This window comes from Stylophora pistillata, chromosome 8 (genome assembly GCF_964205215.1).
Source record: "Stylophora pistillata chromosome 8, jaStyPist1.2, whole genome shotgun sequence".
NCBI classification, from domain to species: Eukaryota; Metazoa; Cnidaria; class Anthozoa; order Scleractinia; family Pocilloporidae; genus Stylophora; species Stylophora pistillata.
Genome location: NC_142526.1, coordinates 1,973,278 through 1,996,506, shown reverse-complemented (window position 1 = coordinate 1,996,506; position 23,229 = coordinate 1,973,278). Strand labels below are relative to the sequence as shown.

At 38.6% G+C, this 23,229-nt stretch overlaps 2 protein-coding genes and 1 long non-coding RNA gene across 3 annotated transcripts; all 3 read right to left on the bottom strand.

Annotated features, from left to right (window-relative positions):
* Nucleotides 1-902: 902 nt before the first annotated feature.
* Nucleotides 903-7,712, bottom strand: LOC148724409 (uncharacterized). Its single transcript, XR_015990252.1, has 4 exons — nucleotides 5,831-7,712; nucleotides 4,526-4,641; nucleotides 1,887-2,202; nucleotides 903-1,519 (listed from the first exon to the last, which is right to left on the bottom strand). It is a non-coding gene; the product is annotated as an uncharacterized LOC148724409 (long non-coding RNA).
* LOC148724410 (uncharacterized) lies at nucleotides 2,459-4,340 on the bottom strand. The gene is made up of 2 exons (XM_088729247.1): nucleotides 4,112-4,340; nucleotides 2,459-3,830 (listed from the first exon to the last, which is right to left on the bottom strand). The coding sequence occupies exon 2, from the start codon at nucleotides 3,786-3,788 to the stop codon at nucleotides 2,712-2,714; it is 1,077 nt and encodes a 358-aa protein (XP_088585373.1). The 5' UTR covers nucleotides 3,789-3,830; nucleotides 4,112-4,340; the 3' UTR covers nucleotides 2,459-2,711.
* Nucleotides 7,713-14,492: 6,780 nt separating the features above from the next.
* Nucleotides 14,493-17,600, bottom strand: LOC111339162 (uncharacterized; the record flags this gene model as incomplete). Its single annotated transcript, XM_022945754.2, has 4 exons — nucleotides 14,493-15,488; nucleotides 16,016-16,335; nucleotides 16,430-16,544; nucleotides 17,304-17,600. Coding segments are annotated over 4 exons (921 nt in total), but the record flags the coding sequence as incomplete, so codon positions are not given.
* Nucleotides 17,601-23,229: the final 5,629 nt, after the last annotated feature.

Below are 23,229 nucleotides of genomic sequence, written 5' to 3'. Positions count from 1 at the left end.
GGACTTTCCGTACTTTGTCTTTGTGTTATCAATGTAGCGCGACGAACTATGACCACAGTCGATCGACAACAAGAACGACAACTGCTCGCGAGGGAATTTTACTTGACTTCCAAGACACCTTTGCGTGAGGCATGCATGCTTATATTCCACGATGCACGATTTATCCGAATGTGAGACAATAGCCCGCGACCGAGAAGGCATTTTAATAAATGCGAAAGCAGACGGTTGAGTGAGTTCGGCTTCCACACTAATCGCCCAGGTCTTTGGCGGAAAACCGTCTGAAACAACGTAGAATCTTGTTTTATCCAACCCATTTTATGCCTCAGTTACCATTAGGCACAATAGCAAGATAGTAATGCCTGAAGAAAAGGCCATGAGCAACCATAAATGATAAATTCACGTAAAATGTCGGAGCTCTAACAAGCACGTCTGCCGTAATTAAATATTGGGGAATACCCCAAAAAAGAGGAGGGAATCGGAAAGAATGGGTTAAACATTACAGACCAGTGAAGCAGAGAATCGTTCGAAGCAAGACTACGAAAGACAAAGCAGGCACTCTTCCGCCAACTGTGTACGAGAATGAAAGAGTTCCATAACAAGATCGGGGCAACTAATAAAAGCATCGATGAGATTTGATAGCTGATAAATAAGGACTTTGAGATCCTTATGCAACTTCTCACACAACTACATCACTTGGTTCAGCAGGCTATGAATACGTCCAGCGGTAGCAAAGAGGATGTAATTACGCTAATAAGACACATAGTTAAAGACGATAAACCAAGTATCTAACGCACAAATTATAGGATTAACCTGATTATTATATTATGGGAAAAAGTATAGACTGTTGTGAAAAGTTACAGTCAAGTTCGCGCGTTTATTTCGTTTTATAAACGATATCCAAAAATATTGAACGTCAACCGTCAAATGACCTAATTCAACCGATCTGATCCTGAACAGAATCTACTAGGAGCTTTTACAAATATGGAGTTTTGCAAAGTAAATATTATGTGTCCTTTAATGCCTTCAAAAGAAATTTCAACGAAAAAAAACACTTTAATATGCGATGGCTAGCATCTAAAGCAATTCACTCTCGTTATCATCGCAGTAAACCGATATAACGATTGGATTATATTATTCTAGCCTTCACAGACATGTGCATAAAAGTTTTTCAAAATGCTTTGCTACTGTTGACAAAAACAAATTGATCTATGCCAGCACAAGGCAACTACTAGACTGCGTCAAAAGCTGTTTCATCATACTTTTAAGGTGACTATTTGCAAAAAACAGACTTGAGGTGATATGTCAGTTTCAAAAGCCACTGTCTCTTTAGTTTTTCTCATCTGAATCGTGAGGGCAAATGATATCTCCTTTGAGGTCATCAAAGTTGACGTGTCCCCAACAACAATCCGTTTCGTCAACGAGTCCGACCCTGGCGTATATAATGACCAATAAACTCCTCTACGTCCCAACTCTTAGAGTACATTGTCCCAGAACAGTTTCCTGTCTCTTTTCTGACGACCTAAACGTAACAACAGACACAAAAAGTTTTTAAACCTTTGTTTCAACTATTGCTGACATATCTAACAGGACTATATCATACATTAATTGACTTGCAATGCTTTGAGCTTAGGAAAAAAAGCTGTCGTTTCGAGCGAAGGTAAGCCAAAGACAAATAAAGTAAGATATGGTCTTCCAGACACATAGTTGGTTATCTTGTGAATTTACCTCTTGGGAACTTAAAAATAAGCCAACCGTATGGATATCACGAAGCTCAAAATGGCTTCGCAATTTTGAAAAAACAAATCTCTGATACTCTGATCAATCTATTCAGGCTGTTTCACAAGAATTAAAGGAAACATGAGGGTCGAAGTGCTGTATAATCTCACCTGGTTGTCGACAATAAGCTCTGCACGAACATTACTTAAGTCACATCCCCCACCGATGAGAAACGAGGTATTCCTGCCGACGATACGTAAACAAGGTGAGGTGAGAGTTCCGTCGGGTACGTCGGCTCCATCTGGATGCTGCCATCCTACGAGATCGCTCTCTTTGGACCGTTTGTCAGCTCCCCCTAGTCACCTTGCAGCTGGGCGGTTTCTCTATGGCGCGCGACTGGATTGTCACCAAATGTTGGTTGGTAAATGAAAGCTCTTCCTGTCTTTTCCCACCCCCCGATTCCATCTTCAAAGTCAAAGCTGCAGGCTACATTAAAAAAAAGCACTGAAATTTTGATTCATTCTCCTGAATTAACAAATGGTAAACACCACAGCGTACACTATTGAGTTATGGATGTACGCGGGAGGTTGCTAAGCACGAAAGAAGCGTAAGAGTCGCTCGAGGCGATAGCCGAGAGCGACTCTAGCTTCTTGAGTGCTTAGCAAACCTCCCAAGTGCATCCATAACTCAATAGTGTACGCTGTGGTGTTTACCATTTGTTTTATAACATAACATCGATACATTGTAGCCATAGAATTTCCCTTTTATTGAACCAAAAATGTTCGTGTAGTCTTACATGACCAAACAAAACAAGAGCGCGAAAACTAGGCATTGCACGGGTATGCTCGTCAAGTCAATCGAAGACAAATGTGATCATGTTTACTGAAATTCATGAAAAAAAAAGCTCTTTCTGAGCTTTGTATCTACAGCTAATCGTTGCAATTGCTCAATCACGAGCGAAATTTCTGACGAAAGTGAAAAACTGTCCTCAAATGTCATTTAAAAATTGACTCAATTTCGGAGGAAGAATTGTTGAAAACAATTTGCAAGTTTTGAATACTGCAGTCGCCGAAAAGCGATTTCGTTGCCACTTGTTTGGTCTGGAACGACATGGATTGCTTAGAAACTTCTGATGACTTGCTGTGGTTGTTAGTGGAGGAAGAAAAGGCTCTCGACAAGACTTGACTGCAGTTGTGCAGTTGTGATGTCGATGGACGAGAGTTGTAGCTCACCAGAGACTGTTCACTGCGGTGTCCTGAAATGGCCATGATGTGGCGGTTAGAAATCCCAGCGTTGGACCAGAGAGTGATGGCAGTAGCTCTTACACAATGATTTGTGTAAACTTTGGATAAATTCGCTTCTTCGCTGATATTTTTCATCATTTTAGTGAGGCTGTGTATTCCAAGCGGTCGTGCTTCGTACCAAACTGCATCTTCGGCTGCACAGTTTTTCTTCGGATACTGGAAAAAGGCAGTGCAATTTGGATTGACTTTCTGCAGGTATAGTTTGAGCGCTTTGTAGCCGTCTCCTTGATCTTGTGTTTCATACATTCTTGCTTCTTTTTCTGTGCTCTCTACATCGTTCAATCCTCCAGGATGATTCTTTGACATTTCATCATGGCTCATTGTTGCGTACCTTCGTCCAGCCGCATCAATTTCGAACCTGAAGCTCTTCGTTGTTAAGCTTCTTTGACCTTCACGGCCCCTTCGGCAAAAAAAAAGGACAACATGAAACCAAACGTTCCTCAGCAAGGAAAGTGGTTGAGAGGAGGAAAAGACTTTGCTGGATTTCAACTTCTGGAGGTCTTCCTCTTCGATAGCAGGTTTGTGTGTGACATTTTCTTTGCCGCTTCGCTTAAGGCTTCTTATTTGTGCATCTAACATCAAGTTTGATCCTGAAAATCTCGAATCAGTGGAAATTTTTAGGCCTCTGTTTAAAGGAGGGGCATTGAGATATCTTTCCATTGAGTGACGGAATCCCAGTAAGGTAGATTTGCTGTAATCTTCGCCCTTTTTCGTTCTGGCTTCTGCATAGAACCTTCGTAGGTTTTGATCCAGCTGGCCGATACTCATCTCTTCAAGCGGGGTTTGAAATTTTTTTTTCTGTACACCAAGCTGAAATTAACAGAAAAAGAAACGGTCTGTCAAAATTCTCTTTTTTTAAGACCTTAAATTTTCAATTTCAGTATTTTAACCTCTAATCATCGTAAACGCTCTTTAACAAAGGCAATTTAAAAGGTTTCGTCAAGATTGTTTACGTACAGCATTAAATGGGGTTCTACGGTTACAAACATTTTACTCATCGGTAAAGGCTTCAGGAACTAATTTGTTCTTATTTTTAGCTTTATCGAAGCCTATTTAAAAGTGTCAGGTTATCTCTGATAGCTGCTTTTTACCTTTAAATGTGGACACAGACCAGTTTGTGGTTTCTTTTGTCTTTTTGGAGTGCCGCTCGCTTACAAGCAATTCGAGTTCGCTTTCACTTAAACTCGCAAATCTCTTTGTAGGTGGCTCAAGAAATGAGAAATCAAATAATTTAAAGGATGGCATTTCTGTCTCATTTTCCCGAAATTTCGAAGACATTTCCATATTTGCGGCAGAAGAGACTTCAGCCATTATTTAAAGAAACAGTTTCCAACGAAACATTTCCTCACTTGGAAACATTTGCTCACGTCAGCAGCGTACACCCATGGGCAAATGGGGGACGCTAAATCGACCAATCAGAGCGCGCGCTTTAGTTTGGTTATGTTATAATACTTTTTGATTATCATTCGGTATGGATTCCGCTTTACAGTTTTGTATTTGATTACCTTTCTTGTAGTATACAGCAGTGAATCCTAAAGGACATTTACATCGAATTCTTCTATCAGTGTATCCAGCTTGACATGTGCCGTTGTTAAAACAGGGATTGCTGCTGCAGAGACTCCTGTTCAAAACAACATGACTGGGTATCATAAACATCCATGGCTTGTTTACCTTCCCGGGTTATCATGTGATCTCAAAGGACCACATTTTTGCTGGAATGATAACTTCTTGAGGCTTTTTGATAAAGTAAGTGCAGACAACAACTAATTACACATCAGTCATTAGACCAGAAAATCTACCAATCGTGGTACTCGATATTTGGTTTGTTGAGTACCGGTTTATTTGTTTCGAATGGGTCCCTTCATTTGAACCTTTATTGCTTGTTTCCTTTCTTAACATTGTAGGGTGACACCACAGATGATTTTACCGAAGAATCAACTTGTCTTAGCAGGTATCTCTGAGATTTTACCGTTAAATTTTGAATGTGCACTATATCGAGTTGTGGGAACTAGAGGTGAGTTACCCGTTAAAGAGGAAAGCAATTAATTTACATCCCTTTTAAAGCCGATCCCAATACACCGAATCGAAATATGGCGTCCAGTTTGAATTGCCATTGTTCTGGACTGATTAGTCCAAACGATGGTAATTGAAATTGGACGCCATAATTGGATTCGGTGAGTGGAAAGAAGTATTGAAGGAATGATGGTCGTTTCGCCAACGTGTCAGTTCACAAACGTCAGTTCGGAAACGTATGAGGTCGACTCGTCCACGTCTAATGTCAGTCAAACAACGCATATACATGTCAGTTCGCCAATGTCCAAGATAATTGTAACTACAGATGACCATGGGAATAAAATTTTACTTTTATGTATTCACGTGTTTTTGTAGGTTAGTATCGTTTGAAATCGTTTGTTTCACTCTTCCTAATCTCTCATTTCCACGACGGCCGATCGTGTTTGAAAAAGACCTTAAAAACAATCCAAGGGACTTAGTTTGACTTTACTAAGGCACATCCGGCAAGCTACTCTTGGTATTTACACATTCCTTGCATTTTCATATGATGCATTCTTCTTAATTTGCATATTTTCCTTGCCATGCTTTATTTAATCAGTTTTTACGAAGTCATGTGGAACAGCGGTCCCCCCTTTTGTTGGGAAGGAACAGAGGAGGGGGTAGAGGGGGTTTCTTACGAAAGACATTTTCACCTCGTCGTAAGAAATATTAGATATTAGTGTATACTAAAACAGTGGATAACGTTGAAGGCGTGCTCTGATTGGCTAGTCAAACTCCGAATATCCTTTGCTATTTACCTCGAGTAACTCGGGGAAAAAATGACGTCCCGGTTTGCATCCGTGACAAGCGAAGAAATCACTCACTTTAAAGACGAAGCAGTCCCTGATAACACAAAGAAAGCGACTAAATTTGGTTTGGCCGTTTTTAAAGGTAATGGTTTAAGTCTTTAGCCCGGAGTTTATCGATAAAAACCAACGAGGAAGGTTTTCTTTACAAGTGCAAATTAATCTTGCGTACCCTCATCTCTTCACCTGAAAATCAAAGTTGAATGACATTTTTTACAGGATGGCTTCAAATACAGAAAGAGTTTGCAACACCATTTCAACAAATGTCGCCATCAGAGCTGAACAAATATCTTCATAAATTTTATCTATCAGCAAGAAAACGAGACGGCAGTTTTTGCAACAAAGAATTGCTTACCGCGATCCGAGCGACTTGTTTTTTCAGGCCTTTCCGCGCGGGAAAATGTTGGAACGTGTGAATTTAAATCAATTTTTCGTGGTGCATATTATCTCACAGTGTAGCTCAATGGATAGAGCGCTGGACTGTTGTGCGGGAGGTCGAGAGTTCGAGCCCCGGCCGGACCTACACTCAGGGTCTTAAAATAATTGAGAAGAATCTGCTACCTTTCTATAACATCAAGAAATGGTTAGATATTCTAGTCTTCTCGAATAGGGACGCATAAATGGAGGTCCCGTCTCTTGTAGGGTTAGAGGCAAGAGACGTTAATTTCCCACGCACGAGATTACTGTGTGATGTATGTCCTCCCCTGGGCTGGGATGGATGGGTTTACTGGGCCCGCGCCAATTGGCGCAAGCTGTTGCGGTGTGCCTGCCAGTCGGCGAAGCTATGATATAAATAAATAAGTAGTGTATACTAAAACAATTATTGACCTCAGTGTCGGTGGTTAGCGGTGGATATTTACCTCGCCGGTTCGCGGCTCGGTAAATATCCACCACTAACCGCTTCCACTTCAATCGATGAATAGTTGTTAAGTATCACGGGGCAGATACCTATGAGAAACTACAGTTCTTGTTTGGACATTAACACAGTATTATTGCAGCCCTTAGCGCAGATAGCAATCATCTGATTTCTGAGGAAAATCTTATTTATCAAGACTGTTCTTCTTACACATGGATTTTAGAACTTCAACGGCATGGAAATGTAATATCTTTTAATGAGCATTGTATAATTTGGTTTATTCCTCCAACTCCAACTGATCCTTCCTTGCAAGAACAACCATAGGAGCCATTCGTGTTTACACATGTCGCATTTACACCACAAATTAAGCGGTCATTTACACATTCGTCAACATCTACGGGAAAAGAGCCAATAAGTAAGCCCTAAGAGAACTATTTAAAAACTTGATGATGGATATTTGCTAGCCAACTTCACTTACGGCGTGTAAAATTCTGAAAGCCATTGGTATTGATGCAGTTGGCACTTGTGTCTCAAAGGTGGAATGCCTAAATCCATCGATATCTCAGTAAAGATTTGAAAATACAGTAGTATCAAAGCATCAAATATTCCTCATTAATTACATCCTCTTTCGCAGAGAGTAGAACTCCTTCGGACCTCACAATTCTGAGGTATTAAGAAAACTGCCAATCTTCTTGCAGGGAGTGATTCAGGCTGTACTCATGGTCTTAATATAAGTGAGGAGAATTTGCTACATCTCTATAGTCAAGAAATGGATAGATATTCTAGTCTTCTCGGATAAGGACGAATAAACCGTAGGCCCCGTCCCTGCAGGGTTATGGGTGGGAGACGTTACATCGCCAGAAATCGAGGACATTTTGCTCCCGCATTTATTGGTCAGCGGATTGCAGTCGGATGAAAACAAAGATGGCGGTTAAGACAAATTCCATATAAAATATTGAACGATTTAAGTTTTGTGGACCTTCTTTATGGAGAAAAAAGCAAAATAAAAACAACTTGGAACTGACCTCTTGGTATTTTTAAGGCAGAGCAACCTATAGCAATTTGTTGTCTGATGTAATGCAAGGGACACGCTGTACTAAGCTTCAATGTCCACTCAAACTGGCTTTTTTTGTAATCGTCTAAAATGTCAGACATTTTCGAAATTGTAGCTTAAACCACTTGCATTAAATAATGGGAAGATCTAGGCAAATCGTACTTGAAAAGGGCTATTTCTCCCAGTTGAAAATACAGTTCAACGGACGTACTAATACAGTTCTCTCTGATCTGCTTCTTAATTTTCGCGCGAGAAAATTTTTATTAAAGGCTCTACTTTAGTATGAGGGGGTCTGGATTGAGTTTATTTCCCGTCAAACATTGCTGAATTAGAAAAAAAAATATGGCGACAGTTTTAAGGTTTCGGGGAGGGTTTTTATTTTAACGCTTTCCCTTCTGGTGCGTCCTCAAGGATGGTCTCAGATCACAGACTCCACATAGCAAAAATAGCAATTTTCAAGCTCTTTTGGAAGTATCTAATTGTCAAGAAATGTGTCTTCTTATGGACGATTTGCTTACTTCGAACTTCCCTTTAGTTAATGCGAGTCGGAGCTAGTTGACCTCCTAGAGGGGTACTCCTCAAATCGGCGATCCTTTGCCATGGATTACGCTATATTTGAAACAGACTTGAGGTAATGGCTAGCCTCGAATTTCGAGCATTGCTGACTTTGCTGGAAGTAAGTAAAAAAACAGCTTTTGAATTATTTTTATGTTAGAAGTACAGCTTAATCTCTACTGAATATGTTTCGAGTCGGAGCTACGGAATAATCTTACTCGTATTTGTGGTATCTTGGATTTTTGTGGAAATCCCATGCATTTCCGTACTCGATTTCACCGCCATTAACTTCTCAATACACACTCGCGTCCGGCATTTTGACCCAGATTTCTGGCAATGAATTTCCCACGCACGAGATTACTGTGTGGTGGATGTCCTCCCTTGGGTGGGATAGGTGGGTGATGGCCCTGAAAAGCCCCTATGAAGAGTAGTCAATTAACCTATGTATGTATGTATCTATGTATGTATAGAAGAGGACTACTCTGGTGTATAGTTGGGAGCAAAAGTCTATAGCTCAACACTCATGGAAACGACTGCTGAAAGACTACAGTGGAAGAACTGAGGTGAGGATGAAACAAAGGTGAAACTCTTACATGGGCGAATTAAGCTCATCATACCTGTACATGAATGTCCAGTTCCATAGCATCCCTTCTTCGATGTCCATTTATACGAACTATATCTGTTTGAACAGTTTGAATTCACGTCACAAGGCAAGATATCACTCTTGCATTCATCATTGTTTGGAAGATAAACGATAAATGGTGTAAGAATAGATAAAATAAAAATAAACAGAGTCAATTAAAATATTTAAATAAATAATCTCTGATGGAAATAGGCAGAGATCAAATGAAGTAAGCTTCCCTACAGCTCTAAAGTTCAGATCACAATACATCAACTGTGTTTACAGAAAACGAAAGGTGGATCAGAGTGCCCTTTGGCTTAAGCTTCTTGTTTCCCTGTTGCACTGTATGAAAACTTGAGAATGTTTTATGCAAGCAGTTGCTACACTACCAAACAATTACCGGTAAAACAACAAAAGGGTGTCACATAGAATCTACTTTTTATCTTTATTTGTGGGTTGTTAACATTTTTAACTGTTCGAGCGATTGTATTGCAGAGATTGTCGTGAGATTGAAGCATATGACTGGCTCATAATAAAATCATGTCCGGGTTTCCCACCATTTTTCCTCGACTCCATATCAAAACTGAAGACAAGAGAGGTCTTTTACCTTTAAAGAGGATACTAACTCTCAACCTCTTAAGGAGTTCTTTAATGTTGACCGCTATCCGGTAAGTTTATATCTCAAAGTTGCTGGTTGTCGTTATACAGCTATGGTCTAAATCTAAAAAGACTACGAACCTATACTTGAATCATTTCCCTCTGCCTTACTAAAAGGCTAGCCTGACAGCTTCAATCTCTGCTTTCTAGGAAACTGTAATGAATACAATATAGCCTCGATTAATACTAATATGATTGTGAATTGTAAAAGATAACACCAGGTGAATGAAAATTTGACAGAAGCCCGGAACCCCGCGGACTTGATATATCATGCCTTTTCGGCTAGGAGTTCAACATCCCTTATGATTTTTGACAGCATAAAAAATTGTTTCTTTTCAAGAGGCTTTGTATTTTTCTATTCTTAGGACACATTCGGAGACATTTTTTGTCATTTCATTCTTCACAGACGTGCTGAGTCTCAATACAAAGAAAAATTTATTTAGAAATTTAGAACAGTTAATAAGTACTTCTTTGACCGGGGCTTGGTTAACTCTAACGTTTTTCTAACTACAAGTTATCATTACTTTTCCCTGATCATATTTTAATCACATAACGAGCTCTCATATTTTTTTATACCTGAGCAAAAATACGCATCGAAAAGGATGAACACACGGTTAAGGCCTTCTTAAATAATTTATGATTATCTGTTTGATGCCTAAACTTTGTTTTGTTATTGTTTATTCTTTGAGAAGTTGGCAGAAATGGCTACAAAACATGATTGCAATTTTTGCATGTTCATATACTTTTTCTAGAATGTGTGGGACAATGCTGCTTTGATTAATAACAAGATGATGAATCATTTCTATAGACCCGCTCAACAGTAGACGCTAAACTTATCAGCCCAATTACACTTCTACTCGGAGTTCTTAACTTCTAAGAGCAACATCATTATCTTGGCTAGAATTCTCCAAATATTTAAGCTAAATGATTCTGAGTTAGTCGCATGATACTTCGTACTCAGATCGTTCGGGATCAGTTTAGATTTACGATAGTGTAATACCACGATATCATCAATAGTTAACAGGCTCATAAAAAGGTCACCTGAAGCTCCTTTGGAAACCTAAAACACTATTAGCTTTAAAATTCTGCATTCACAAGAAGAGTTCCAGATCTGTTTTTCCAAGAAACCCTTAAAAAATATCAATTAACGACCACGACCTTTCTTAGTGTCTTCATTAATAAAATGAACACCCTTCTCGACTGTGCCCGGGAAATGTTAAGCAACTTTTGTGAGTCTAGCAACATTGTGAAATTTTTATATATCTGAGAAATCTGCGCGCAAAATAATATTTTCTTATATTTGGCATTTCTTCCGGGAGATCAAGTCACATTTGTAGGAGAGTAATAGATTTCTTTCTTCCCACGACCTTTGTCGGCGCGTTCATTAGTAAAATTTAATACCTTCAAGGTCCATCCCGATTGTGCTCGGCAACTTTTAAGCAACTTTTGGCGTTTACAGGTACTTTATTCGATTTTAGAAACATCGACAAATTCTTGTCTATTTGAGAAATTTTGGCGCAAGATAAAGACTAAGAGCACATATCTAGCGCGAACAAGCCGACGATTTCATAGAAAATTTCAGTTTATATAAACTCCTTAAATGTCTATCAACACATAACCTGTCATTTGACATCGTTTCGTGCGGCAAGTCGCCAAATGAAGCATGTGTTTTGTCCCGTTAGATTTAAGCTTTGAATATTCTTAAATTTAGCCCATAATTACGTGAAACTCTTTGAAGCTAAGTTTCAAGTCGTTTTTCTTGAGTGATGCGAGTGATTATTACTTATCATTCCATTAAAAAAGAGATCAAGAATTTTAGATAGGAAGTTTTGGATTTTAGACATTTTTTGCCACCTTTTTAAAAGAATTCCATTAAGCAACTTTTCAGCATTTTACGAACAGAACCGGTACATGCCCAATATCTGCCCCCCCCAGGTATCCCCGAGCAACATTTCGATGGCGCTAAGACCTCGTCCAGAGGTTGTTTCTGAATTCCTCTGATTGGGCAGTAGATAGCTATTTTAAAACTTTAAAAAATGTTTTTAAATCTTTAAATAGATCGAAAATGAGCTTCGAAAGTTGAAATAATCGCATTCAGATGGTGTGCACAAGTAGAAACCTAAATATAGAGCTACTTTGCGAACAGGTGGAGTTCAGATTACAAATATGAGAATTTCATAATTATAACTCAAGAAAAAATGGTTGCTAACAGGAGGCAGAAGGAAAATTACTGAGGAATTACTTTACGAATGAAAAGAAGTTAAGTTTAATTTGTAAATGGTTTGGTATGGGATTTTCTCTATTCTAATTAACTTTTTCTCTCTAACAACAGACACTGCGTTCACAAGTTCCGAGTAAGCATTTCTGAAGAACATTTAAATTTGCAAGTTTTGATGTGGTAATTGAACGTTTAAGCCAAACTATTTTGTCCGCAACGTAAAATGATATTGATATCAAAAGAGAGTTATTGGTAATCTCTTTACGAGAGAGAGTTTGTTACTAAATAATATGTATTGATAAATTTTAAAGTGCCTCTGTATAATAACCGAAGGTTAAGCATTGCAAGAGTCAAATAAAACTATTTTGAAACCTGGTTTGGATGCAGTTACTCAAAAATGACTTCAACATCTAATCCTGAACAGAATCTACTAAGAATTTTAACAGATATAGATTTTGCAAAGCAAATATTAAGAAAAGTAAACATGACGCGATTGCTAGCATTTAAAGCAATCGACTATCCTCATCATAGGAGTAAACCGATAATAGCAATAATAATAATAATAATAATAATAATAATAATAATACTAATAATAATGGAAACTTTATTTGTGTTTTTAAATTTACAATTGTAATTCTCACTACGTATAGGCAATTTACAAATGCTGCTTGAGATTGGCTTATTCAACACACACAGAAAAATTAAAATTGCATCAAATCTGGGCTGTCTCAATTTCTATTTCTACAACAAAAGACGTAATATGTTGCTCTAATAGCTATATTTATTATTTTATTGATTATGTAAAGTTGCTGCTTTTTGTCAATGCCTGTCATTCATCATGTCTAAGAAGGTAGAGCATTCATCTGAGAAAACGCGAAGGGAGCTCATGGAGAGATTTACAACTTTCACAGATCTGAAAGCTCTAATCATTTCGTTAATCAAGTTGCGATATTTTTCTTTTTTACCTACTGCATAATAATAATAATAAAAATAATAATAAAAATAATAATAATAATAATAATAATAATAATAATAATGGAGAAGCTTGCTAACAGCTAGAACACCAGAATTGTTGCCTTAACGACCCAAGGCAAAGATTTCTCTCCTACAATACGTTTTAAGGACATGACGTTGTTTGCTGCCTCTGATATCAAGCTAAAGCGAGTAAGGACAGTCGTAAAGAATGGAATGGAAAGCACCGGTCTGAGGTGGAATGAGAAGAAGTGTGCAGTTATCCAAGTGAAGAGGGGACAATCAACCAAGGAAGTGGAGATATGAAGATAGCTTATCTTAAGCCTATCAAGAGCTTGGACCAACATAACACCTATAAGTTCCTAGGTGTCTCCGAAAACACCAAGCAAGAGAATAAGCAAGTACTGGAAGCCGCAGCAAAGACATACCTACAGAGGCTATCAATCATTTGGTCCAGCCCATTGTCAGATCATGCAAAGGTAGTGGCATCTAATCAGCACGCTTTACCAGTACTTACATACTTGATGTGGACACAAACTAAACCGATAGCAAACGTCCAACTGATTGACAGAGAGGCTAGGAAGATCATCGTGAAGAATGGAGGAAATCACCTTAAGGGATCGACAGCGATATTCTACATGTCTAGGAAGCTCGGTGGAAGAGGTATTATGTCCGTGGAGAATGAATACAAGAACACTAAGATCAAATCAGCAGGAAAGCTTTACTGTAACACTGAATATACGATGGCAGCAGTAAGATCGTTTGAAGAGCCAGCCATACGAAATGGACGCCACTAGCAAAATAGTTCATCATTCTATTCCCAAGCCTCTCAATCTATTGTTAGCTGACACTGATAGCTCATTTCCGCATCAAGAATATTGGAGAACAAAGAACTGCTCTGTCTTGTGTGAAAATGATGATTCACAATGTCCCAGCTGTCACCAATATTCACACAAGTCAGAGCTAAATCACAAGGCTAAAGAGAAGAAGCTGATTGAACCTGCCCATTTATTTTCTCCAATATCTTAGACAGCCCCATAGCGGAGTAAACTCACTCTGCAAAGGCAACGGCTTAGGTGTGCGGAGCTCGAACGAAAGATTGTAAAAATGGAGGCTGAAATAAAGAAATCAAGCATAGAGGTAGATCATCAGCTGAGTGAGGACCGGTTGACATTCTAAGTAAATCAGGCAAAAAACTAACACCATTCATGAAGCTGTTCTGGCAGCAACAAAAAAAGTTGATGGGTCGCAGCTCTGCCGGTGTAAGATTCCATCCAATGATAATAAGATATTGTTTGTCGCTTGCTACAAAATCTCCAGCATGTTACGAAAAACTGCGGAGAAACGGCATCCTGGTGCTTCCAAGTCAAAGAACCCTCAAAGACTACAGGAACTGTATTCGTCGAAAGGCAGGATTTCAAAAGGAAGTTATCGAGGAGTCGAAAGAGATGACCAGTAGTTACTTTGATGTACAAAGGTACATAGTACTTTTGTTTGAAGGGATGAAAGTCAGTTCAAACCTAGTGTTTGACAAAAACAACTGGCGAACTTATTGGTTACTTAGATCTGGGAGATCTAGACTAAAAGGATAGACTGACAGCTTAAGCCTTTGCTTTTTTGGAAACTGTAATGAATACAATATAGCTTCGATTAATTCTAATAAAGAAAGGAGAACCCGAGGAAGCCATGATTTTAAATTTATTGTACCGAAAGGACATAAAGATAATTTTAGATTTTCTTTTTTCCCCAGGACAATCACTGAATGGGACAAACTTCCAAAAGAAACTGTTTCCAGCCAATCCGTATTAATAAAAGCAAACTAACTTAAATTTATTTATCAGTAGTTTTAAATAGTTTGTAATAGTTTTCAATAGTTTTTAATAGTGTTGTATATTTAGTATAGCTTCACTTATTATTATCTTAGAGTTGCGGTGATGTCCTAAACGATTTTGCCGACATAACGATATTTAGATTTAGATTTAGCTATGATTGTGATGTGTAAAAGATAACACCAGCTAAATGACAATTTGTCAGAAGCCCGGAACCCCGCGAACTTGAAATATCATGCCTTTCCACTTGGTGTTAACATCCCTCATGATTTTTGACAACAAAAAAAAGATGTTTCTTTTACTCACAAATGACTTCAATACCTAATCTCGAACAGACTGTTCGAAGAGTTTTTACAGATATGGATTCTGTAAAGCAAATATTAAGAAAAGTAAATGTGATGCGATTGCTAGCATCTAAGGCAATCGACTATCCTCGTCATAGTAGTAAAGCGATATAACGATTGTATTGTATAATTATCGCCTTCTCAATCACGTGCATAAAGTTGTTTCATAATACTATTCTACTGTTCACCAAAAACATTGTCATTGTGTCTATCTATGCTAGCACAATGAAAGTAGTATACTGCGTCAAACGCTGCTTCACCATACTTTTAAAGTGACTTGAGTTGATAAGTTAGATTTTAAAGCCGCTATCTCTTCAGTTTTTCCCGTCAAAATCGTGAGGACAAATGATATCTCCTTTAAGGTCATCAAAGTTGATGTGACCCCAACTACCAGAAGTCTCATCTACAAGTTTGACTTGCGCATATTGACCAATAAACTCCTCTACGTCCCAGCTCTTACGGGTCATATTCTCCAGACAGTTTCCTGTCTCTTTTCTGACGATCTGAATGCAACGACAAACATAAAGGGTTTTTAAACCTTTGTTTCGACGATTGTTGACATATCTAGTACGACTACATCGTACATTAATTCACTTGCAATGCTTTAAACTTAGGGGAAAAAATTCTTGTTTCCAAGGAGGGTAAGCTAAAGACTAAAAAAGTGAAACATTGTGCCAGACGTGAAGTTGATTATCTCGCGGACTTTCCCTTAAGTAAGCTCAACAAAAGCCATTTCTAAGTCAAAAAATGTTTCAAAAGGAAAACCAAACGTTTTGGACACTTGGTTATCTCAGGGTCATCATCACTTCCGCAAATGATGACCAAGGGTCGAAAATGCTTAGATTTTACTTGTAAATATATTTTTCCCTGTAAATATTTCAATTTAAACCAAAGCGAAGTTTATGGATATCACGAAGCTCAAAACGGTTTAGCAATTTTGAAAGACAAAATCTCTGATACCTTGATCAATGTACCTAAGCTGTTTTATAGGAATCAAAGGACACATAATGGTCAAAGTGAATAATCTCACCTGGTTGTTGACAATAAGCTCCGCACGAACCTCATTTACTTCACATCCTCCACCAATGAGAAACGAAATATTCTTGCCAACAATACGAAAACAAAGTGAAGTGAGAGTTCCATGGGGTTTGTCGGCTCCATCTGGATGCTGCCCTCCTACGGGAAAGCTCTCATTTGGCCGTTTCTCAGCTCCCCCTACCCACCAGTCCCCTTGAGGCTGGGCGCTTTTCTTGCGCGCGACTGGATTGTCACCAAATGTTGGCTGGTACATGAAAGCTCTGCCTGTCATTTCCCACCCGCCGATTCCATCTTCAAAGTCAAAGCTGCAGGCTACATTAAAAAAAAAAAAGAAAAAAACCGAAATCTTTTATTCCCCTGATTATAATTCGGTATTGATTCCACTCTACAGTTTTTATTTAATTACCTCTCTTGCAGTATACACCAGTTAATCCTAAAGGACATTTACAACGAAATCCTTTATCAGTGTATCCAGCTTGACATGTGCCATTGTTGAAACAGAAACTGCTTCTGCAGGGATTCTATGCAAGACAAATTGTTGAAGACAAAATCATCGATTAGTTTACTTTCCCGGGTTATCATGTAATCTCGAATGAGCACATTCTTTCTGGAACGATACCTTCTTGAGGCTTCTTTATAACTTAAGTGAAGACAAGAATTAATTACATTTTATTAGTCATTAAACCAGTAAAATATATCAATCGCTGTACTCGATTTTCAATGGGTCTCTTTATTTTAGCCACGAGTATCTTGTTGTTTCATTTTTTAACATCGTAGAGATGACACCGTTGGTGTATCTTAGCTTTGGCATTCTCCCTTCACGTGACTCCTCATAAGTACATAAAAGTTGTCGAAGGATTTTTTTAGTGAAGTTTTCTTTGAAAGGTCTCCATCAATCTCTGTTTCTAGAATTACCATACAAAGGAAAACTCGCCCAAGAGATAAATAGTCAATCTTGCCGTATTTATGTGGGTTATTTTATAGCTTCACAAAGTCTTTCTCGATAGTTTTATTAAGTAACACTGGCAAAAAATCGTTTTATAGATAAGTAAAAAGTCTCTAATGTTTGTAACAATGTGATATTGATATAATATATGGAAAAATCTCTCAATCTCATACCATCGAAATCAGGTCAAAACGTTCCTCAGGATGTACAATGCAGTACTAAGGAATCATTTCAATTCAATACATGCACACGAAATGCAAGGGTAGTTTAAGAGGTAATCTATCGAACTGATCGCCCAGAATAATTGTTCATCGCCTAAAATAAGTCACTTTACCTCGATACTGAGATGAGTGTAGTCTTGTTTACTCTGAAGGTTGGACGAGCCTGGACTTTCGTCCGAAGCGTTGTTCAACTCACAAGTGTAGTACCCTCCTTGTGAAGGACCAACATTTATGGACACACAATTGGGCTCTTTATAACACAGCAAATAACAACTGCCTTGGTGTATCACCTCTTCAAGCCTGATCAAATGGCCTTTCAAGACTCTGTCCTCTATGGGTTCTTTGAAAATAATGGATCGGCATTCTACACCTATTTGGTTTGCAAACGATAGAACAAGTTCATGCACAGTTTTGGTTTAGAATAAGATAATGTCAGGGTAATATCCTTAACAAATTAATTTGCCTCGAGAGACTCTGGATAATGGTTTGTCGCTGCCTTTTTGAACTCTAGGAGTTTTCCCTGACACGGTATCCTAGGAGACTCAAACTCCTGCTTGTTAGTTTTTCACCGAAGAAAGAACTTGTCTCAGCAGTCTCTGTGATTTTACCGTTAGATTTTGAATGTGCACTGGAAGAAATTGTGAGAACCGGAGGCAAGTTACGGGTCAAAGAGGAAGCAATTAATTTCCATCCATTTTTAAGTCATCATGTCATACTAAAAATAACTATTGAAAGCGACAAACAGGCCCCCACAGTCCCATGCCTTGAATGTTGATCTCCTTCCTGCACTGTTCATTAGTAGATACGGAGTCCTCGATAAAAGCCAGGATGAAGAGACAAAAGCTTGGCGTTAACATCTTTCCTGTAAGAATAATATTTGGTATATCCGTCAGTATAATCTTATAAAGACATCAAGCTTACGGTGAGTTTAGAGAAAGCACAAGATGGATCAGAGAGCACTTTGGCAAAAGCTTCTTGCCTCCCTGTTGCATAACATGAAAATTGGTAATGTTTTATGCCAGCAGCTCTAACAAACATTATAACATAGCTTGTAAATTCGTGTAATCAAATTCAGTAGCGAGAGCGTGCTTCAATTTTCCATGGTGCGCGCTGCTGACGTCAGCAAACAATTGCCTCGCGAAAAAAACTTTTTCTCGCGAGTAACTTCAGCATTTTTCATTAAAAAACGGGAAAAACTTCCGCTAAAAAGTCGAATTAGAAATGGCAACAAGCGAACAAGCCGATAAAGATCTGCTTACTTTTTCTTTGGGAATGGATTTTTTAACTCCCGAAAAAGAACCCAGAGAAAGGGAAAACAAAACAATCAACGGTTTCTAACTTCATTTCCATGCATGAATTCCCCTGTCAGTTATTGACCAATTTGAGGCAAGATCATTGAAACATGGCGAAATACTTTTCGGAACAAAATAAACAACGCATTGAAGCGTAGGAGAGGGAATTTCTGCCCTTTATTCATAAACTAGAGCGTTGAAAATGTTATAAAACAATTGTTTCATTCGTCAGCTGTGAGTTCATCGAGATATGAAGCACTTGGGAAGTTTAGAGAGCACTCAAGAAGCTAGAGTTACTCGAGGCTACGCCTCGAGCAACTCTTACGCATATTTCGTGCTGTCCAAACTTCCCGCGTGCTTCATATCTCGATGAATGCACGCTGACATATGAACCAACTGTTAAATTTTCGGTAACAAAATAAGGGTGTCACGGATTAAGAGAATCTACTTTTATTTGGTTTTTCTCTTTTTTTTTGTCTATTTTTAACATGTTTAACTATTCGAGCGATTGTTGCGCAGAGATTGTTGTGAGGCGTGAGTAGTCCAGTGGTCAGTGCGCTGGACTCTAGGTCAGATGGCCCGGGTTCAAGTCCTGGCTGGGGCTTGACGTTGTGTCCTTAAGCAAGACGCTTCACTCACATTGCTTCGTCTTCTCGGATAGGACGTAAAGCCGGAGGTCCCGTCTCCTGCACCTATCAATTAGTTAATTTCGGCAAGGGACGTTAAAGAACCCACATCACGAGATTACTGTGATGTGGTCTGGCCTGTTTACTGGGAATGGGGGGAGGGGGCATCTGTAAAAATTTCTCCTTTATTAATTGTAAACTGCCGCCGGCAGTCTGGAAAAGTCCCCCGCACAGTGTTGTAAAGCGCATTAGAGCATTTACATGGAAATGCGCTATAGAAATTGATCTATATATATTATTATTATTATTGTTGTGAGATTTAAGTATTTTTATGGCTTAAAATAAAAACGGGTTTCCATCATTTCTCCTCGACTTCACTTCAAAACTGATGACAAGTAAAGTCTCTTACCTTTAAAAGTATAGAACCACTTAGCCTTTTTTTTGTTTGTTTGGTTGTTTTATGCTGACCCGCCATCCGGTAAGTTTCTATCTCGACGTCGTTGGTTGATGCTGTGAAGCTATATTTTAAATCTAAAGAAACTCCGAACCTTCGCCTGAATTCCCTCTCCTGCCTTAATGGAGATTAGTTTGACAGATTGAGCCACTGCTATTTGGTAAACGGTAATGAATACAAAATAGCCTCAATTAACAATTTTAATTACAAAACGTAACAGCAGGTGAATGTCAATTTGACAGGAGCCCGAAACCCCGCGAACGTGTCCGACATCTCGGCCGAATTGTTATTGACAATACAAAACATTATTTTTGTTCACGAGGCTTTGTTCTTTACTACTCTTGGGACGCACTCGCATAAATGTTTTGTTAGCGCATTCCTCTCACACAACTTCATCTATCGTTTCAAAACAAAGAGAAATTGATTTTAGAAATATAGAAAAAGGAAAGCAGTTAATAACCGACGTCTTTGGCTGTAGCTTTGTCAATTCCAACTTTATCTTTTGTGATATATTTTCAGCACGACAATTTGAACTACGTACTTTTTTTCGGTGAACTTTAATGAACAGAACGCCCCTTCCCATTTCTATTTTATTCAAAGAAATGGATCGAAAATGATGAACACCTGATTAAGACCTCCTTAAGTAATTATAAATATCTGTTTGATGCATAAACTTTGTTTTTTCATTTTCTATTCTTCCTCAGGTTGACAGGAATGGCTACAAAAACAACGGTCTTGCATTTGCATATTCACACAATTTTCGTAGAATGTGTGGAACAATACTAAACTGAATAATAACCTGATGATGAATAATTTACATAAGCTCGCTCAACAGTCGAAGCTAAAGTGGGAGTCCTTAAACACGAAGGCCCGCTATATAAGGAAGTCTTCTCTGGGAAGACTTGGGCTCATTTGTCACTCACCGTTGACGTGTGCGGGTCAAATTTAAATGCTGGTAGACGAACAAAAGGAGGTAATGAGATATCTATTGTTAACTTCTACCAGCATGGTGGAATGAGGTAACGTGCGAACCACCTACTTCGATCTCAAATTTACCGCCACAAATAAAGACAGTTTCCATTTGAGAAAGGAATTACAAATCTCAAAAATTCTTGTATTGTGACGAAGAAATAAAACAATTTTGAGGAATGCGCCCGCTGCTCACTGCTTTGGAGTAGCTGTAGCTTAAGTTGACTTGACTTTAAGAGTTCTACATCACACGACGGTTGATGGACAAATGGTCCAGTGGGACCTAAGGCTCCTTATATAGCGCGCTATCGTGTTTAACTTTTTGGCAATATCATTGCCTTGGCTAGAGTTCTCCAAATCCTGCCACCTGTCTTTAAGTTACATGATTCTTTGAACCCAGATCGTCCGTGATCAGTTTAGATTGACCGGGTAATACCAGGACACCAATGACACACTGTTAACAGGCGTCTAAAACGTCCACATTAAGCCCCTTTGGAAATCGAAAACACTATTAACTTTAGCTATTCTACATCCACAGTAAAAGTTCAAGATCTCTTTTCCCAAGAAATCCTTAATAAATATCAATTAACGACCACGACCTTTCTTAGCGTCTTCCTTAAAAAAATGCAATACCTGTCCCTATTGTGCTCGCCAACTTTTAAGCAACTTTTGGCGTTGGAGGAAGTTTTTGCGATTCTGGTAACAGCGAGAATATTTTGAATTTGTATATTTGAGAAATGTTGTCGCATGATAAAGTTTAGAGCACATGTCAATTGAGCAGAAACATGTCAACGATTTCATATGAAACTTCAATTAAAACAAATTTCTCGAATGTTTCTCAACCTTTTGAACACACAACCTGTCATTTGACATCGTTTGGTTCGACAAGACACTAGATGAGGCATGTGTTTTTTCCTGTTGGACTTAAGTCATGAATATCCTTAAATTTCGCTGGCATTTAAGAGGAACTCGTCAGTTCGACTTAAGTCATGAATATCCTTAAATTTTTCCCATGTTTACGTGTATTTCTTTAAAGGAAAGTTATAAAAATATTTTTCTACAGTAAAGTTGGTGATTATTGTGGAGAACGAATAATAAAAACTTTGATTACCTTTTCTTCCAAAATAATCAAGAAATTCAGGTAAAAGCTTTTAAAATTTGGGTAGCAACGTTTTGGATTTTGGCACTCTTTTGGCAATCTTTTGGGAATTCTGGTAGGCAACTTCCCAGCATTTTGGGAGCACAGCGGGACGTGCATAATATCTACCCCAGAGCAACATTTCACTGGCGCCAAGACCTCGTCTAGCTAGAAGTTGTATATAAATTACTCCGATTGGCAAATAGTTAACCATTTTTAAATCTTTAAAAAACCTTTTAAATCTTTAAAAGATTGTAAATGAGTGTCAAAAACTGTTTTCTTCTGCTATGACTTATTTAAAACAATTGCATTTAGATGGTGCGGACACGTAGAAACCTAAATATAGAACTTCTTTAACTAGGAACAGGTGGAATTCAGATCACAAATCAGAAATACCTAGTTTGAGCTCAAGGAAAAGTAGTTAACAGACCTCTAACAATTTTAGATTTGCTCGTACCACTGTGGTTTTCAGGCTAAAATCATGACCATGTTCGAAGAAAATAATAAACTGTACTTTGAAACAGCACCTGATCACATCTAGATAAACAGACTTAAATACATGACTAACCCAGCACGCTGTTTATTCCTAAGAATATCCAATATTTGGTATTTCCCCTGGGAAATCGCGTCATGGAAAGAGCAGTAGATTTCTTTCTTTCCCAACCTGCTTGTGCTGGTCAACCAAGGAAATTTTCGGGAAAACATTTTGTTCTTATTTTATACAACTGTCTTCCGCTTTCCACCCCATCTCTAAGGGGTATCCAGTGCTTCATTTACTAATTAAGTATTAACTTACCTTGAAAATCGCTTTTGTTTGTATTTGGCTCTTCAAAACGTCACAATCGTTTCAAAAAGATTTTAAAATGAGATTGTGGAAAAATCTTTTTTGTGGTCGTAGTATTACAATTTGATGGTAGGTCATTTGTTTACGTAGATGCGAAACACTATCCCTTAGCCCCTTTTTCAACGCGCAATTCCATCTTAAATGCTTACTCCCGCTCTGCAGCTGTATTCGTCTATTTCTTACTGTTTTCTACCTGCTGTGAATATCTGGACTTAAACACTTATCTAAGTAAGCCAGCATCCCTACGTTATGCTGTTTTTAATCCTGCTAATTCTGAAGCTGCTGAAAGTCCGTCATCAAAGGTTTCCTATCTCGTCGACAGCCGCCATCTTTGTTGGAGATTTAGGTGTAGACGTTTCTTCTCTGCTCGGCTCAGCCATACTCCAACATCCATCTCATCCTTCCAACTCGCAGATCTTTTCATCCGTGGAGATGTCCAAGTCAATCCAGGCCCGATCAAGTGCAAGCTTTGCTGTCGAACGATTGCATGTAACCATCGAACTTTGAAATGTGGTATTTGTTCCTGCAATTACCATATCAAATGCGGTGAAGTTAAGCCGAAGGATATAAAGAGAACTCAGAGGCCACCCGCATAACCTGGTCGTGTCCTGCTTGTGTAACTACTTATCGGACCCATATGAGCCATCTTACATCCGCTGCCATGGGCGAGTCACGTCTTGGTTTGGTTGATCTATCATTCTCAGCCGTACAAGCTT